The following is a 19327-nucleotide window of genomic DNA, read 5'->3' on the forward strand; positions in this document are numbered from 1 at the left end:
AGACCTTGAAGGCTTTGCTTGGGGAGGAGAGGAAGTGCCATGGACAGCCCTCCTTCCAGCGTCTCTGCTCTCTGAGGAAGGGCTCTGATCTGCAGTCAGCTGGATTTTGCCTGGAGACTGCTGCTGCTGCTGCTGGAAATCCTTTGGGAGGCCTGCAGCACCTTAGATGGAATGGGAATTACAGCCCCTTTTGGCACAGATGCTGCAGATGGGCACACGGCATCTTTCCCTCCAAGCCCAGGAAGGATATTCTCAGGCATTCCCATCTGTGGCTCTGTGATGGAGTATGTTCTTTCCCCCACCCACCCCCCATTCCTGCTTGCTGGAATTCCTTCACGCCCCTGCGGGTGCCTTGCCCAGGCTGTCTTCTCCTTCCCTGTTCCTCTGACACTTTGCTTTCCCCTCACAATGGACTCTAGAAGCACATTCCAATAAAGGTAGTGATAAAAGGGCCTTCGACTGTTAACTGTCCATTGTTTTAATAATCTGGATAACGGAAACCAATTGCAAACTGGCAAGCACCTTTGAAAGCAAGGAAATTTCAAATGTGGCCCCCTGGTAAGAGTCGTGGCTTTGGACCACCCTTCTTCTCACCCTCCAGAGGCCCCTGGCTAGCCACGACTCTCACTCTGCCGTGGCTGGTCCTTCCCGCCACCAGTCTCTATCCTGAAGCTTTAATAGCCGCTTCCAAATAAAGGGGAAGTTGGGGCTAGCCAAGATTTGTGTAGCGGCATGTCTGGCCTGGCTTCTCTGGGGTGGGGGGGGCTGGGTCAGCAGTGTCACTGTGGTACCTGATTCTGCACAAGCACCAGGAGATCTCACTTGTGCTCTGGCAGAAAGTCACACCTGCTCACATTGTGATAATTGCATCTCAATGTGTACACACACGCATGCATGCACGCGCACACACTCACACACATCTGGGTGACATGCAGGCAGGCAGCCTTTCTCCTCCCTCCTCACCTCCAGTTGTGGAACATGCCTGCTACTGTTAAGGAAAAATGAGCACCATCTCCAGAGCAATTTGACAAGTGGCACAATAGTGAAGATAAGCAGCTGGGGCACCCCAGTTCAAGTCATGGGGTGCAGAGGGCCAGGGGGAAATAGACCAGAGTAAGAGGGACCAAAGCCTCTTTTAAGCCCAGAAGGGAGATAATCAAAACCCCACATAAATCAGATGGCTGCCTCTATATAAGGCAAATAAGCAAAACAAAACACTGTTTCGGAAGCAGCTCAGGCAGAGGCATAAAGAGGGGCGGAGTCTCAGAGCTTTATTTTGAGCACCTGTAAGGACCCGCTTCAAAACTTCATCCCAAGAAAGCAGGACTCTTGGAACACTTGCATCCCAAAAGGAACTTTTATTAGGAGAAGCTGACATAAAAGGCAGGATCTGAAGGTTTCCCACTCAGATCAATAGCAAACCATCAAGCAAAACCCCACCCCAATAGTTTATCCGGTCAGTTCAAACGAGCCAATCGCTAAGTGTTAAGTCCACTGTGGGAACAAAACTGATAACGGCATTCATTCCCATGCCTGTGAAGACATTGTTGAGTCTTCACACCTTTACCATCCATAGCAAGAGATAAGCCAGAGGGCCGGAGGCACATTCCTTTCTCACCCCAGGTTGACATCAAGGGGAACCAGTTCAAAGAGCAAGCAGATAGAAAAGGCAGAGAGGATACATTGTAGCTAAGCAAAAGGAGAAATAAACATCCCATAGGAAACCCCTCCCCCTCGGAAGAATGACAAAACCCATAGAAAGAAAGGGACAGAATCAACCCTCCAATAAGGAAATGGGTTCTGACAGTGCCCATCTAGATCCAAGGAGTTCTTGCCTTCCCAAGGAGTTGGTGACCTGGCCTGCCGCCCCCCCCTTGCTGTGGGGCTGCCACAGGTCCAGGCCCCTCCCTTCATGGGGATTGGGGGGTGGGAAAAAGGGGGACAAGGGAGTGTTGTATATGCTGTAGCTTTGGAGGATATCTGGTTTGGTTGGTTGGCTGAGTCTGTTGAGTCCAATCCCTGGAGTTTTCTTAGGAAAATTTTGGGATAGTTTGCCCTGCCTACTTCTCCCCGGGCTGGGGAAGGGGCTGGCCAGGGCTCCCCGGCTGACTGCATGCCTCAGGCAGGACCCGAGCCCTGGTCTGCTGGCTCCTGGTCTGAGGCCTTCAATTATTATGACAAATTGGTTCTCAGTGAGGGAAAAGTGAGCTATAAATACAATCCATCCGTAAATAAAAACCTACCTACCCATTTGTCTCCCCTGCCTAGGGGACCCACCTCACCTGCAATTTTGCACTAGGCTCAGTGAAGCTGTTGGGAGAAACAGCAAAGCCTCTGCCTCAAACATCCACCCTCCTCGCCTTTTTCTCAGAGAAAGCAAAGGAGCGCAGTTTGGTTGGTTATGCAGAAAGAAGGGAGGGATGCTGGAAGCTGAGCCTCCTCCCCAGCCTTTGCTCTATCTCCTCCCCTTCCAACAGAGGGGGATGGGGCGGGGGGGGGGGAGGACTTGCTGTTATCACATGCGCCCGCAGCAAAACTTAGAAATCAGCTTCTTCTACATGTGAACTAACCGGCTGGTGTTTGGGAGGTTGTTATGATCAGCAAACACAACCACTCTGTTTCCTAAATATATATATGCCCCCTCCTCCCATAAGGTAACCAGGAAAACCGGTCATGAAGAGGATGTGTAGCATCCCAGACAATCCTGCAGACCCTGCTTAAGCATCACCATATAATGCCATGTCCTGGATAGAAGGGAGAGAACTGCCAATGATCTTTTCTGCCATCGTCACCACTCTCTCAAGCAGGGATGCTTCCAATACGACAGGATGCTCTTGACCGTCCCTCTATGGAAAGTGGTCAGGACAGGAGAAGGAAGGTGTGCTTTTCTCATGCAATGCAGAAAAGGCAGCTGCTGCTGTGCCCGCTTCATCAGTGTCTCCCAGACATGGAGCTACACCCAGATTTTCTCCATATTGATGATTGCTTTCCATCCCTTCACCACAAGTGAAGGGATGGAAAGCAATTCCTTCCAATCATCCCATGTTCCTCATTTTGCCAGCACTTCTACTGCTACAACATCCTCTAACAGATTCACCAAGGACCAGACTCGGCAGTAGTTCAGAATACTTGAATACTACTAGAATTTCAATATTCTAGACTACTACTAGAATACTAAAATACTGAACAGAAGAGCAACAAAGATGATTAAGCATTTGGGGGATAAACGGTACAATGAAGAGTTGAGGGAACTGGATATGTCTAGTCTAAGGACAAGAAGAACTAAGGGTTAGTAGTGTTTCAATATAGAATAGAATAGAATAGAATAGAATAGAATAGAATAGAATAGAATAGAATAGAATAGAATAGAATAGAATAGAATAGAATAGAATAGAATAGAATAGAATAGAATAGAATAGAATAGAATAGAATAGAATAGAAGCTGGAAGGGACCTTGGAGGTCTTCTAGTCCAGCCCCCTGCTCAAGCAGGAGAACCTATACCAGTGATAGCGAACCTTTTAGAGACCGAGTGCCCAAATTGCAACCCAAAATCCGCTTATGTATCATCGAGTGGCGTGGCCATTTGGGTGGGTGTGGCCCATTGGGAGGGCATGGCCCATTGGATGGGCGTGGCCGGGTAGGACTAGAAGTTCAATCAATCAATTCCAACTTTGCGAGATCTCTTTTTTCCCCGCAAGTTGAAATTGATTGATTGAACCTTTTTTTTCTGTTTTGCAGACAGTGCTGGAGGCCTAAAGCAAAAAGGTTTTATAAAACCCAGCTGAAGGCCTAGGACTGGGGCGACAGCACTCGTGCCCACAGAGAGGGCTTTGTGTGCCACCAGTGGAACACATGCCATAGGTTCACCACCACGGGCCTATACTGTCTCAGACAGGTGAATGTCTAGTTTCTTCTTAAAGATCTTCAGTGATGGAGCGCCCATGATTTCTGTGGGTAAGCTGTTCCACTGGTTGACTGTCCTCTGTCCACTGCCAGAAAGTTTCTCCTTAATTCCAGGTTTTAATTTAATTTAATTTAATTATGGGACTTGTATGCCACCCTATCTCCCGAAGGACTCAGGGCGGCTAACAACAATAAAACAACAATAAAAACAATAAATACAAACATTAAAAGAGATTAAATTTTACAAAGCCCCACTAAAAACCAATAAAAATTAAAACAAAATTAAAACCCCTGTCGTCAGTCCAGGTCGACCAGTTGGAAAAGGTGTGTCTTTAGGTCGCGACGAAAGGACCGGAGATCTGGGGCCATCCGAAGTTCTCAGGGGAGCTGATTCCAAAGGGTAGGCGCCCCGACAGAGAAGGCTCTCCCCCTGGGAGTCGCCAGCCAACATTGTCTGGCCGATGGCACCCTGAGGAGACCCTCCCTGTGTGAGCACACAGGGCGATGGGAAGTCGTTCCTGGCAGCAGACGGTCCTGTAAATATCCCGGGCCTAAGCCATGTAGGGCTTTATAGGTAAGGACCAGCACCTTGAACCTCACCTGGAGGGCAACCGGCAACCAATGCAGCCCACGCAGGATGCTCCCATCAAGATTATTATTATTATTATTATTATTATTATTATTATTATTATTATTATTATTATTGTTGTTGTTGTTGTTGTTGTTGTTGTTGTTGTTGTTGTTATTGTTATTATTATTATTGTTATTATTATTATTAATTTAATTTGTATACCACCCTTCTCCCGAAGGACTCAGGGCGGTGAACAGGGCAATACATAAAAACAAGATACAAAAATTAAAAATTATTAAAAAGTAATTAAACAACAGTGCCTGTAATAAATTAATACAGATTAAAAGTTAAAATCCATTTATAAAATCCAACCCGGTCCCATCAGGCCAGGCCAGCTTGTTCAAAGAGATGGGTTTTAAGATCGCGCCGGAAGGAGCAGAGATTGGGTGCCATCCGGAGCTCAACCGGAAGATGGTTCCATAGATCCGGTGCACCCACAGAGAACGCCCTCCCCTGGGGGCCACCAGTCGGCATTCTTTGACCGGTGGCACCCTGAGGAGGCCCTCTCTGTGGGAGCGTACTGGGCGGAGGGAAGTTGACGCCGGCCGCAGGTGCTCCCCAAGGTATTCCGGACCCATGCCATGTAGGGCTTTGTAGGTCATTACTAACACCTTGAACCTCACCCGGAAGACAACTGGAAGCCAATGCAGCTTGCGGAGCAAAGGTGTGACATGGGAGTGTCGGGAAACTCCCAACACAACTCTCGCGGCTGCATTCTGTACCAGTTGGAGCCTCCGAGTGGTCTTCAAGGGTAGCCCCATGTAGAGAGCGTTGCAGTAGTCAAGACGAGAGGTCACGAGCGCATGAGTGACCGTACGTAAGGCATCCCGGTCTAGATAGGGCCGCAACTGGCGCACCAGGCGAACCTGGGCGAAGGCCCCCCTAGTCACAGCTACTATATGGTCTTCTAAGGAAAGCTGTGAATCTAGGAGGACTCCCAAGTTGCGAGCCCTATCTACAGGGGGTAATAGCTCACCCCCCATAGTGAGGGGTGGGATATCCTGAATATCCCGAGATGCCGGTACGCACAGCCACTCAGTCTTGTCAGGGTTGAGTCGAAGCCTGTTCCTCCCCATCCAGACCCGGACCGCCTCCAGGCATCGGGACATCATATCGAGGGCATCACTGGGGTGGTTTGGGGTCGAAATGAAAAGCTGGGTATCATCAGCATACTGATGATACCCAACTCCAAAACCACGAATGATCTCACCCAGCGGTTTCATGTAGATGTTGAACAGGAGAGGCGAGAGGACCGACCCCTGAGGAACTCCACAAACGAGAGGCCTCACAGTCGACCTCTGCCCCCCTGCCAACACCGACTGCAAGCGTCCCAGGAGATAGGAGGAGAACCACTGAAGAACCGTGCCTCCCACTCCCAATCCCCTGAGGCGCCGCAGCAGGATACCATGGTCGATGGTATCGAAAGCTGCTGAGAGGTCTAATAGGACTAGGACAGAGGAATATCCCCTGTCCCGAGCCCTCCAGAGATCATTTACCAGCGCGACCAATGCCGTCTCCATGCTGTACCCGGGCCTGAAGTCCGATTGGTACGGGTCTAGATAATCCGCTTCATCCAGGACCAGAGGGAGCTGATGCGCCACCACACTCTCAACAACCTTCACAAGAAAGCGAAGGTTGGAGACCGGACGAAAGTTATTTAACACAGCCGGGTCCAAGGCAGGCTTCTTTTTTTTTTAAAAAAAAGTTTTACAGTACATTTTAACTTTAATCCCCCCCTCCCCCACCCCTATCTAACCCTCCCTATCCCTCTCCCCCATTCCCTCCTTCCCCCCCCCCCGACTTCCCAGAGCTAAATACAGGGTATAAAAAAGAAAAACAAACATAAGCATCCATATGCTATCACAATAAACTATTAATTCTATCACCCTCTAGCTCATGTAAAATGATTACAAACAATATTACTATTACAGATAAGAAAAAAAAGAAAGAAAACAGAAAAGGAACTTTACTCAAATACTAAATAAAATTTCTTAATCCCAATCCTTATTCATATTAATTTCAAAAAAGAAAAAAAAATTCATCCACTATTTACATTCTCCCACATTTCTCTAAATTCTAAACAAATTCTCAATTACGCGCCAAAAGCGCCTGTCTCTATTAACCTTATTAATCTCCAACCAAACTGAACTATGATCAAAAATAGTTCTTGCATATATCACACCAAATGTCTCACAGTTCCAGATCATCCATCTATACGTCTAGGACACCATTCCAATCTCCAATGAAAATAAAATAAAAAATTTAAAAGATTTATAATCCAATTAAATAACCTTTATATGTAGTAAGTTAAGAAAAATCAACTTGTTATTGATTAGGAGCTTGCATTCCAATCTTAAATTCAATAAATACTTTTAGTCCATAACCCTAATATATGTTTCTTGCAAACAAATAGCATCAGTCTTAAATTGTTTTAAATATTGAAAAACTTTCTTTCTCCTCTATGATGAATTTAATCCATTGACATTCTAAATTAGAGATTTAGTCACCAATCTTGACGCTCCAAAGCTTTTGGAGCACGTCTGAAATGACCCCTGTATCTTCTTTGGACCGCGCCCTTCCCACAGCTTCACTATAAGTACGCTTTGGAGGTTCCATAACTTTCTGCTTATCTTGCTCTTGCTCTCGTCTCGCTCGTCTTAGGGCGGCACGCGTCATCCTCTGCTCTCCAGCAGCAACCGATGAGGCTGTAACTTGATCCCCTCCAGCACCGTTCTCCTCTGTCTGTCTATCTGCAACATCTTGAGGCTTTCCCTCGCCATATTGCTTTGCAGCTTCCAGAAGTGATAGGGGGGTTGCTTTTAACACATTGCTATAAAAATCACGTGCCTGGGCCACAGTAGCCAAACGATGTCTTTTACCTTCATGCATCACCACCAGTCCAACTGGAATCTCCCATCTAAACTTGACATCACATTTCTTAAGTTCCTGTACAAGAAATGCAAAATCTTTCCTTCTCCTTAAAATCTTTGGAGGAATCTCTTTTAAAACCAAAACTTCTTGCTCAGCAACTACCAATTTAGTATCATAAGCAGCTTGAATGACTTCATCTCTAATTACTCTCTTTGTAAAATAGACCACCACATCTCTGGGTAACTTCTTCTGTCTTGCAATCCATGAATTTACACGAAAAATTTTATCCATACTTCCCTCAATTTCAGATGCTGGCTGGCCCAATACCGGTTCCAAAGCCTCAGAGATCAGCTGCTTTAAATCTTCTTTAGAATTCTCCTTTAAACCCCTAATTCTAATAGCATACTGCATCTGTTGGTACTGAACAAGGCTCAATTCTCCGTCCATTTTGTCCCTTATATTTTCATCCTCTAATACCTTTGCTTCTAATATAGAGTTCTTTTGACTGAGATCCTCCACTTTTTCACCCAGCTGTTGCACACATTCAGCTACACTTTCAATCATAGACAACATGTCTACCCTCATTGCTCTAAACTTCTCTTCCATCTTCTTCTCCAATTTCTCCTCCAGCTTTTTCAACTTTTCATCCATCATATCAGACATTAACCGTGAATGCTTTTCAAGGGCATCTTGTAATTCCTTAAGCGTCAGTGCCGGAGGAAATGCAGGAGGAAGCAAAGCTTGCAACGAGGTCTGTTGCACCGGGGAAGACCCCGCACTCCGAAGAGCTTTAGAAGTCTTGGCCGCCATCTTTCCCCACTTTCACTTATTGCGCACTTTCACTTTAAAGCTATAAAATCCATTGAGCTAGAGAGTAAAGCTAAAAGTCCACATCACCTTGACCTCCTGTATCGCTCTGCCTGCATCTTGATAATCAAAAGTATTTCCTTTTGGCAGGGGTGGTTGCTAACGCCTGGCTCTGCTCCATAAATCCCGGAGCAGAGACGCTGCGCAGCTCAGAGCAACCCAGGCTTCGGGGGGGCTCAATCCTTCAGCCGCCCAAACTCTCAGCTCAGGCGGCCACGGAGAGCTCAACCCCTACCTGGGGCCTCACCCCCTCCTCTTCTCCCGAGGAGGGGGCTTCAAATCCATCTAAACAGCTGATCGGCGCTGTTTACGATGGAAAAAACACAGCTGCAGAGCGGGCAGCCCGGAGACGGCTGTCTTCGGCGCCGCGTCGCCACCGGAAGACCCAAGGCAGGCTTCTTGAGGAGAGGTCTTACCACCGCCTCTTTCAAGGTGGCGGGGAAACTACCCTCACTCAAAGAGGCAGATATAACCGCCTGGAACCAGCCTCGTGTCCCCTCCCGGGCTGCATAAACCAGCCAGGAAGGGCACGGGTCCAATAAACATGTGGTGGAGCTCAGCCTCCCCATAATCCTGTCCACTTCCTCCGGAGTTACAGGATCGAACTCCTCCCAGGTAACATTGACAAGACCGCTCGTGTCCTGATCGTCCGACGCTGCCCAGTCGGAGTCCAGACCGGTCCGAATCCGAGCGATTTTGTCCGACAGATGTTGACTAAACTCCTCGGCACGCCCCTGCAGGGGTTCCTCACTCACCTCCTGATTAAGGAGGGAGCGGGTCACCCTAAACAGGGCGGCCGGGCGATTATCTGCGGACGCGATGAGGGCAGCGAAGTAGTTAGACCTCGCCACCCTCATCGCTGCAAGATAAGACCTAATATGGGTTCTTAGTCGCAATCGGTCGGATTCAGATCGGCTGGACCTCCAACCGCTCTCTAGGCCCCGTCTCTGACGCTTCATCTCCCGGAGCTCCGCGGAGAACCATGGAGCCCATTGGGATCTGCGCCGGGTCAGGGGCCGCAAGGGTACAACTCGGTCAAGTGCCTCCGTGGCCGTCCTTTCCCAGGCTTCCACTAAGGCATCTGCCGAGCTGTGAGCAGAGGAGGCAGGTGGGGACCCCAGTGCTGCCTGGAACCTCTCAGGGTCCATTAAGCGCCTGGGGCGGAACCATCTAGTTGGCTCAACACCCCCACGGTGGGGAGTGGCAAAACGGAAGACCAGCCGCAGGAGATGATGATCAGTCCATGACAGGGGCATAACAATTGGGGAGCCCCCACCAAGATCATCTAACCACCGTCCAGATAAGAAAACCAAGTCAAGGGTGTGGCCTCCCTCATGAGTCGGTCCATGAATTACTTGCATCAGGTCCATGGCCGTCATGGAAGCCATGAACTCCCGAGCTAACTCAGATGCTCCTCCCAGGGATGGTAGATTGAAGTCTCCAAAAACCATAAGTTTGGGGAACTCAATCACCAGCCCTGAGAGGATATCGAGAAGCTCAGGCAGGGCTGCTGCTGCGCGACTAGGCGAAAGGTACACCAGCAGCAAGCCCAGCTGTGTCCTAGGACCAAACCTCAATAAGAGAGATTCACACCTGACTATCTGAAGAACGGTGGCCTCCTGCGGACATAAGGTCTCCCTCATAACCACAGCCACTCCCCCACCCCTACCCTGAGTCCAAGGCCGGTGTAGCACCCGGAAGCCTGGTGGGCAAAGATCAACCAGGGGGATACCACCCTCTGGGCCCAACCAGGTCTCCGTGATGCAGGCCAGGTCCGCATGCTCACCCTCGACCAGATCCCGGACGAGAGGAGCCTTATTAGCGACGGACCTGGCATTCAGGTACACCAGCCGGAGCTCAGGTGGCTGAACATCCCCGCTCCCAGGACCTCGGGTCGAAGCGCCTCACCGCTTGTAAATAGCGGAGATGCCCTCCCAGAGGTCGGTACGGCCCTCTGATCTTACACCTGCTGCCATGAGATGCTCCCATCACAACCCGCGCAGCCGCATTCTGCACCAGCTGAAGCGTGCGGGTGGTCTTCAAGGGCAGCCCCATGTAAAGAGCGTTGCAGTAACGAGTACATGAGTGACCGTACGTAAGGCATCTCGGTCCAAATAGGGGCGCAACTGGTGTACCAGGCGTACCTGGGCAAATGCCCCCCTGGCCACGACTCCTATATGATCTTCTAAATTGAGTCGTGCATCCAGGAGGATGCCTAAGTTGCATGCCCTATCAACAGGAGGCAACACCTCTCCCCCCATAACCACAGAGGGTAAATCTTGGACAACACGAGATGCCGACACGTAGAGCCACTCGGTCTTGGCTGGGTTGAGTTGGAGCCTGTTCTTCCCCATCCAGATTTGTACTGCTTCCAGGCAACGGGACATCACATCAAGGGCATCACTGGGTTGGTTCGGAGTGGAGATGAAAAGCTGGGTATCATCAGCATATTGATGATACCTCACTCCGAAACCGCGTATGATCTCACCCAGTGGCTTCATGTAGATGTTGAACAGGAGGGGAGAGAGGACCAACCCCTGAGGCACCCCACAATCAAGGGACTTCGGGGTTGACCTCTGACCTCCTGCCAACACCGTCTGCGAATGGCCCAAGAGGTAGGAGGAGAACCACCGTAAAACAGTGCCTCCCACTCCCAACCCCCAGAGACGTCGCAGCAAGATACCATGGTCGATGGTATCAAAAGCCACTGAGAGATCTAATAGGACCAGGATAGAGGAATAACCCCTATCCCAAGCCCGCCAGAGATCATCCACCAGCGCGACCAATGCCGTCTCCGTGCTGTACCCGGGCCTGAAACCCGATTGGTATGGATCCAGATACTCAGTTTCCTCCAGGACCAACGGGAGCTGCCGTGCCACGATGCTCTCAACAACCTTTGCAACAAAGCGAAGGTTGGAGACAGGAAGAAAATTATTTAAAATAGCTGGGTCCAAAGCAGGTTTCTTAAGGAGGGGCCTCACCACCGCCTCCTTCAAGGTGGCAAGGAAGCACCCCTCACTCAAAGATCACTGCCTGGAGCCAGCCTCGTGTAACCTCCCGAGCCACATAAACCAGCCAGGAGGGACACGGGTCCAATAAACACATGGCAGCACTTAATCTACCCATGATCCTGTCCACTTCATCCAGAGTCACAGGGTCAAACTCCTCCCAGATAATATTGGCCAGATCTGTCACTTCCCCCTCGTCAGATACTGCCCAATTGGAGTCCAGACCGGTCCGAATCTGAGCGATCTTGTCCAGCAGATGCTGACTAAACTCCTCGGCCCGTCCCTGCAAGGGATCTTCCCCTGTCCCTTGATTTAAAAGGGAGCGGATCACCCTAAACCAGGCAATTATCTGCGGACGAAATGAGGGCGGCAAAGTAAGTACGCTTCGCTGCCTCCATTTCCACAAGATAAGATCTAGTGAAAGATCTTAACTATGCTTGGTCAGATTCAGACCGACTGGATCTCCAAATGCTCTCTAGGCCCCTCCTCCGGCGCTTCATCTCCATAGGTCCATGGAGAACCATGGAGCCAACCGGGACCTGCGCCGGGTCAGAGGCCGCAAAGGAACAACGCGGTCAAGAGCCTCAGAAGCAACCTGTTGCCAGGTGTCAACCAAGGTCTTGACTGGGCTGTGAGAGAGGGAGGCAGGAATCAAACCAAGCGCCGTCTGAAACCTTTCCGGGTCCATCAGGCACCTGCGGCGGAACCACCTGGTCGGTTCCACCTCCCAGCGGCGGGAAGTGGTATGATGGAGGCGTAGCCGCAGGAGATGATGATCTGTCCATGAAAGGGGCAGTACAGATGGAGAAACCCCACCCAGATCATTAAGCCACTGCCCGGAGATAAAAATAAGGTCGGGCATGTTTCCCCCCTCATGGGTCGGGCCCTGAATAATCTGGGTCAGGTCCATGGCCATCATGGAAGCCATGAACTCTCGGGCCACCCCCGGCGTCCCCCCCAGGGAAGGTAGGTTAAAATCCCCCAGCACCAAAAATCTGGGGAATTCCATCGCCAACCCCGAGAGAGCGTCGAGTAGCCCGGGCAGAGCCGTTGCCACGCAGCTGGGAGAGAGGTACGTGAGCAACAGGCCCAACTGACCACCGGGGCCCCACCTTAAGAGGAGGGACTCACATCCGCCTATCTGAGGGGAAGTGGCCTCCCACGGACAAAGGGCCTCCTTAACAAAAACCGCCACCCCACCGCCCCTACCCTGAGCCCAAGGCTGATGCAGCACACAGAAACCTGGAGGGCATAAGTCATTCAGGGGGACTCCTCCCTCCGAGCCCAACCAAGCTTCTGTAATGCATGCCAGGTCTGCATCTTCCTCCTCGATCAAATCACAGATGAGGGGAGCTTTATTCATAACAGACCTGGCATTCAAATAAATCAGCCTGAGCTCAGGTATCTGCCCTCCCCCTCCCCTGGGAAAACAGGTGGAAACCAGAGGGTCGGAGCGTGCCACAGCTCGAAAATAGCGGGGGCGCGATCCCAGATTACGATATGGCCCTCTGTTCATCCATCTGCCGCCATTCCCAATCACCGTGGGGATCGCTATCCCCACCCCATCCCCCCGGGCCCCAAGATTCTCTCTGGCCCCCTTATCGCCGCGACCATCAGCCAACCTAGGCTGGAATAGGTCCGGCAGAACCCCCCCCCTCATTCTGTCGGGCCTGATACCCCTCCCCCCCTCCCTAACCCATTAAAAAATTTAAATAAAAAACCCAAAAGCCTCCTTTTTGTGCCATGCCACCTCTCGGGGCTCCATTAAGGAAACGGTGGCACAGATTGGATGGCCACATCTGAGAGAGGGGGGAATCTCTCAGGGCAAGCAGGTTGCTTCTCTCTTTGGTCAGTTTCCAACCATTGTTTCTCATCCTTCCCTCTGGTGCTTTGGTGAACAACGTGACCCCCTCTTCTTTGGGGCAGCCCCTTAGATACTGGAACGCTGCTATCATCTCTCCCCTATTTCTTCTTTTCTTTTGACCAGCCAAACCCAAATCCTGCAGCCGGGAACATTCTGAGCACCTTGGAGTTTTCCCCGTGTTTGACCTTGGGAGTGTCCCAGGCTGCGTCAGCTCCCTTGCATTGCTCAGTTCCCTCCCAAGCTCCCTTCCATTCCAATACTTTCCCTCCCCCGTCCCTGTTTCTGTTGTCTGGTTGCAAGCAGGGTGCGTAGTGAGTCCGCCATGACATACTGTCTGAAACAAAAGCATCGGTTTAGGCAAAACATTCATTTTTATCACTGAAATTCTCCCCAACAGTGACAATTTTAATTTTTCCCATCTTAACATGTCCTTTTAAATTTCAGTCCATGTCTTAACACAATTATTTTAAAATACATACAGTTCATATTTGTGATAGTAACACCCAAGTATTTTACTTTGTTCTCAGTCTTAAAACCAGTTTTCTGCATCAATTCTATTTGATCTTCCAGTTTCATATTTTTTAATTTTTTTATCTTCTGATTATTAATCTTGAAACCTGCTAATATGTTAAAGTCCTTTAATTTTTAACTTCTGTGCATCTAAGAGCAGCTCATGCAGCTCATTTACATTTTTATTTCTGGGGAAAAAATTGTGTACCTTTTCAGGTATTAATGTTATCTTAGCGTCGTTCCAGCTATCAAGAGTTTTTCCATTATGTAGAATAAAGATGATGATTTTGTTGTTTAACAACCAATTATCCTGATGCATGTTTGGGTCTTAATGTATTTTATTGTTATTTCTAGATTATCTCTATCCTTTCTATATTATGACTTTCCGCACTTCATTTTTTTATTCTTTTAAGGTGTTCATTTTTTAATTTGCTGGTCAGTGACCTTAATAATCAGAATGTTTTGGACAAATCAATTTTCCCAATTTAACTTTTTTTTAACCTCTTTAAAAACTTATCCTTTTGAAAGACATTTTTGATTGGGTAAACTGAAGCTCAACCCCTCCTCTGCTCCTGCCACCCAAGTCCCCTTCCTCTTTCGCAACATGTGCTGCTTCCACACCAGCCTTCATTTTTGCCCCTGGAATTAGCTGGGCTCGTGGGTTGACCCTGGAACTAAGGCAGGGCGGAAGGGCAAAAATCTGAATGGAAAAGCAGGTTTGTCTGCTGTGTTTTGAGGGTCTGGCCCATAAAATGCCTTTACTGAATTACTGAATTCAGTATTACTGAAACATTCATAGCAAGTAAATCATGGGTGGATTTTGGAAAAGGTTCAGATTGGCAGAAAGGTTCAGATCAGATCTGCCCATCAGTCAGAAGCTTTGGGGAGATGTTTCGCTGACCTTCTCCTGGCTGGGACAGCTACAGGCACTAGAGAGGGAGATGCCAGGAAATACCAAGGAGGTAACATGTCATCTTGTTGAGGAACCTACCATGAAGTGGACATGTGACCTGGACAGAAAACTTACCTTTGATAAGATGCTTACGGAAAGTGCCAATATGAATTCTGAAGAAAGCTAAGTCTTGCTCTACTAGATTAAACTATACAATCAATTAAAAAACCATATTATTATGGGAAATATTTATTTTATTTAAAGCTAACAATCAATTTCTAAATTAAAAAATGGGATACAATTGTCCTTTTTATTATAATTATGTCAGAAAGACCAACCGACCAAAAATGGGGAAAATCTGAAAGGGATACTAGGCTGTCTGTAGAATCAATGAGTGAGGTGACCTCCAAGCTGGCTAAAAAAAAGCCTCCGTCTTTGGGAGCCTGCTGGAAAAACACAGCTGGCCATCCTGAGCTGGGCCTGGTTAAATGTCCAAAGGAGGAATTTCACCTTTCTCTCCACTCAGCCTCAGGACTTTTTTTGAGGTGGGCGTGGAGTCTGTTGAACCATGAAGATTGCCTTGAACTTTCCATGTTCCATTTCATTTAATTGTCCCCTCCTGCCAGTGAGCTAGGTCCATGTTCAGCAAATTCAGTAGATCCCCCTGACTCTCTTGTTCTCTGGATCAAAAGGCGATCTGGTGTGGACTTTGGCTGGAAAAGGAACTCCCATCCTCTCCAAGATGTAGTTGCCACTTTTTATAAACTCGGGGGAGACCTGAGGGGGAAACAAGGCAAACCTGGCCTGTCACTCTTGCTTTTGTCCTACTTCTGTGAGAAAAGAGAAAGAAAGCCTCTGTCACACCTAAAAGGCATCTAGCTACTAAATCACTCCACTGGGAAAGCCATCCTGCAGGAACAATGGAGGAGAAAAGGCGGGAGGAAAGGATCCTACAGGCAAAATTCTGTCTCTTATAAACTCTGAATCTTTTATGTCAAAGAAAAATGAGCTGTGAAAATGTCATGTTATTTATTCCAATTGCAGAATGTATGTTGTACATTTCCTGCATGAGGCAAAAAGTTGAGGCGGCCAAAAAGGGGTTCTCCACTTGGGGGCTTCGTCTTCTTTCCCAGGAGACCCACAAGGGGGGCACTGCTCTATCAGCCACTCAGAGGATGGCCAGGAGCCCAGGTTCTTCTGCTGGCTCCAAAGAGGTCCCGAAGTACAAGCCTTCGCCTCACCCCGTAGTCTGCTTGGCTGTTCTCTCCTCTTCCCCTCTCAGAGTCTCCTTCTCAACAACTCTCGTAAATATTCAGCAGCCTTCCTGAAGCCCCCCCCCCATCTCCTCATTGTTCCACGACTGCAATTAGTGCAAGTGGCAACCCACACACAGAACTCCGCCGTGTGGACTTTGTGTTTCTGCCGGGCCCACTGGAGCTCCTGGGGGAGGCAGAAAAGCACCATGGTTGCTGTTTGGGGGGGGAGCACTGTCTTCTGAACAAACGGCTCCAGCATGGTGCCACTCGTGACAGCTTTAATTGGGGTTTAGCGTCGCCTGAGCAGATACTTGAATAGGTCTCTGGGGGCAGGACCCCTCCTGGCAGATCATTGTCAGGGTGAATTTTGTGGGGTATCAGAAATCAGAGGAGGGGGGAGGCTGCTTGGAGGCTGCTCCTTGGAAACCAAACAGAGGAGGCGGCAGCTTCCAGATTAGCTGCCAGGGCATTCCGGACCTGGGACTCACAAAGCTGCCTCAAGTCCTATGGCAATCTTTCAACTGCACATCAATGATCCCCTTACTGAGCTTAACGGATTTGGCCTCAACAGGGGTGGGGGCTTTTGAGGGATTTGCTCAACTGCAGGGGTCTCACTTTCAAAACAGCCAGTTTCAAACAGGGACATTGCAAGTTGCAAATGGGGGGGGGAGGCACCATGCCCAGATTCAGAGCTGGCTCTTTCCTGGGAAGGGGGCACAGTGTTTTTTTGAGGGGCTTCTAAGCATGCAGAGAGACCCGGAGGAGCTTCAGCAAGTGCCAGGTGTGGTGGGGGGGAGAGAGCACCTAGCTGACAAGGTGGAAGAATGTTCCGGTCCACGGAGGGTCTGAGGCCCTGAAGCTGCCAACTGCATCTTGCTGGCTCTCCTTCCAGATGGGAGAAAGGAGAGCGATGGGCACCCAAAGAGCCACAAACACCCACCATAGCAGGGCAAACTGTATCTAAAACTGGGGCTACCCAAAAAGCAGAATGCAGCTGGGGCTGCCTGGTGATCAGGTATGTGTGTACAGACAGACCAGCTGCTGCTCTCTCCCTCGGAGGGTCAAGGGTGGGCACACAGAAGCAGGACATTGCTGTCCCCACACCCCAAACTGGATTGAGACTGGTGTCATCCCCCTGGACAGAGCCCAGTCCGAGGTCTCTGGGAGAACCTCTGGATTCGTGCGGGGGGGGGGGTTGGACTCTGCCAATGGCGGCATTGGCTATCTAGGCAAAGGAAACGCGAAAGGTCCAACCCTCTGTTCCTCGGCAGCTCATCTTTGTCAATCCAGATCAAGAAAGGAGCCATCAGCAGGACTGCACCTACAGCAGCCTTGGGGGTGACCCCTGCGCAGTGCCCCCCAGAAGCAGACGAGGGTCATGCTACTTACCAGCCCTCCATCGGGATCTCGGATGTAGCCGTAGGCAATCGTTTTGTTGATGGCGTGTCCAAAGTCCGCCCTTCGGATGTGCCCCACAACCCGGTCGTTGCGCCAAATGGCCTCCAGGCCAAAGAGGGGGACTTTCCTGCAACACAGAGTGAGCCCCTGCTCAAGAGAGGCCAAGGAGAGGCTGCACCACATCATGGACCAGTCACTGCAAATTCCGATACTGGTCAGACTGGGAAGCCAGTCTGAATTTAGCATAAACTGCTCCAGTCTTACTGGCCCTTTTGGGTGGCCCAATGCAGCTGGGACAGCCCCATGGAAAGGAGTCTCCACTCGTGTTTCAGACAAAGTGGGGCCTTTCTCCACGGGCCGAAGGGTCACAGTCTGCCTTCTAACCTTCAGCTTTGCTTCAGTTTCAGCCTATGGGTCTTTTCCTGCCTTTGGCTTCAACTGAGAACAAGGCAGGTAAGAGTCTTTTAGATACTTACAGACTGCTTTCACACCAGCCTCCTATTCTGCAAGATAAAACGTCCAGTTTCTTGAACTGTTTTTCAAGAAACTGATTCTGGTACAGTATTCTCAACTGAATGAATGAATGACCTGGCCCCAAAGTGACAGCTGCCATGCAGCCCCTGCTGTCAGAGAGTCAGCATTCATTAGTGCCTCAACTCCCCTTGCACCCTGCGCTCTGCCACCCAGCTGACTTCCCCCATCTTCTTGCTCCCACTGCTGACCAGGCATGCTGGGTCAGGCTGGGCTTTGCACAGGGAAAACAAAGACCCCAAAGTCTGTTTCTTTGGCATGACGAAGCTGAGTCCAGCAGCCAGGCCGGACACGCCTGGTCAGCAGCAGGAGCAAGGCAGCAGCCAAGGTCAGCTAGGGTGGAATGCAGAGTGATGAAGGCAACCACGGCTGGGCCTGGGTTGGGGCCTCTGAGGCTTCCTGGTGGGGCAAGCGACAGGTGCAGGCAGCCAAAAGGGCAGCCCTTTACTGAGGCTCAGGATGGGGAGGGACCAGCCCAGAGGAGCTCAGCTTTGGGTGGGTCCTTGGCTAATTTGCTTCACGATGGCAATAGGGAGAGCCAGGATTGCCATCGTTAAGCAATGCAGTCATGTGACGCCTGGCTTTGCAATCACATTGCTCAGCAGCAGAAATTCCGCTCCCAATTGTGATTGTAAATCAAGGACTACCTGCAGCTCCACTCTGAGTCCACTCAAGCTTCTCCAGGACTTTTAAAAGTCTATTCCCACAACATGACACCAATTCCAGATGGCATCTAACCAGAGCAGAGCGCAAGGGGAACATTGCCACACAGAACTGGTTGCCATTTTAGCCGCTGCAGCCAATGCTTGCTCATGACCTAGAACCACATTACCTGATCCAATTCTTCTAATTTTCAGGACAATTTTAACCTTACTTGAATCTAAACATCTTCAGGACAGATGTGATAGACTTGCTTATTGGCAGGGTGCAACTAGAAGACTTCCAAGGTGCTTCCAACCCCAGGATTCTAGAAGGGGGTGTGAATCGTACTGCAGAATCAGCACTGAACATTATCATAAATGCTACAGCTCAGCAAACTTTAAATAAAATCCATCATGAAAGAGCAGGTACCTCTGAGTGTCAAGTTGTGAAACCCTCCAGAGAGGGGCTCTTCTCTCCCTGGACAGACTGGGGCTGGCGACCATGCCTGCCGCCAACTACTCACGCGTCAATGGTGAAGCAGGCCAGGCGGCGGAAGAGACCGGCGCCTCTCTGGGCCTCAATTGCCTCCCGTCCCAGGAAAGCCACGTCCGACTTCAGCTTGCAGGTGAAGGCCAGGCCAGCTTCCAGGGGACTGTCATCTGAGCGGAGATCTGCGTGCCAGTGCCGATAACCTGGAGGGGGGGGCAGAGAGGCTCCGTTCTGAGGGGGACTCAAAATACCCACCGCCCACCTGGGAAGCCCTGAGGCAAATATCAGGATTCATCGGGGAACATTTGGGGGACAGCTCAAAAGAAACAAATCGAGGGGGGTCACTACTCAGGAGTCCCCAGCCACAAGCTCATCACGTGCCCCACCCAGGCCTCCGGGCCAAGAGGGCTTTTGGCTCCAACCAAAGCGCCATGGCCCCCCTGCCCAGCCCCCTTGACCTGGCT

General features: G+C 50.0%; 1 protein-coding gene across 2 annotated transcripts in view; it reads right to left on the bottom strand.

The window, feature by feature from the left end:
• Positions 1-14684: 14684 nt before the first annotated feature.
• The window catches only part of SARDH (sarcosine dehydrogenase), an 82045-nt gene continuing 77402 nt past the window's right edge, over positions 14685-19327 (bottom strand). For both annotated transcript variants that reach the window (XM_081339930.1, XM_081339929.1), the window contains 3 exons: positions 18898-19066; positions 17193-17328; positions 14685-15324 (listed from right to left, as the gene is read on the bottom strand). In XM_081339930.1, the coding sequence (XP_081196056.1) occupies positions 15199-15324; positions 17193-17328; positions 18898-19066 (431 nt within the window). In that variant the 3' untranslated portion in view covers positions 14685-15198. The remainder of the gene's footprint in view (positions 15325-17192; positions 17329-18897; positions 19067-19327) is intronic.

This window comes from Vipera berus (genome assembly GCF_964194415.1).
Source record: "Vipera berus genome assembly, chromosome: 15".
Lineage (NCBI taxonomy): Eukaryota > Metazoa > Chordata > Lepidosauria > Squamata > Viperidae > Vipera > Vipera berus.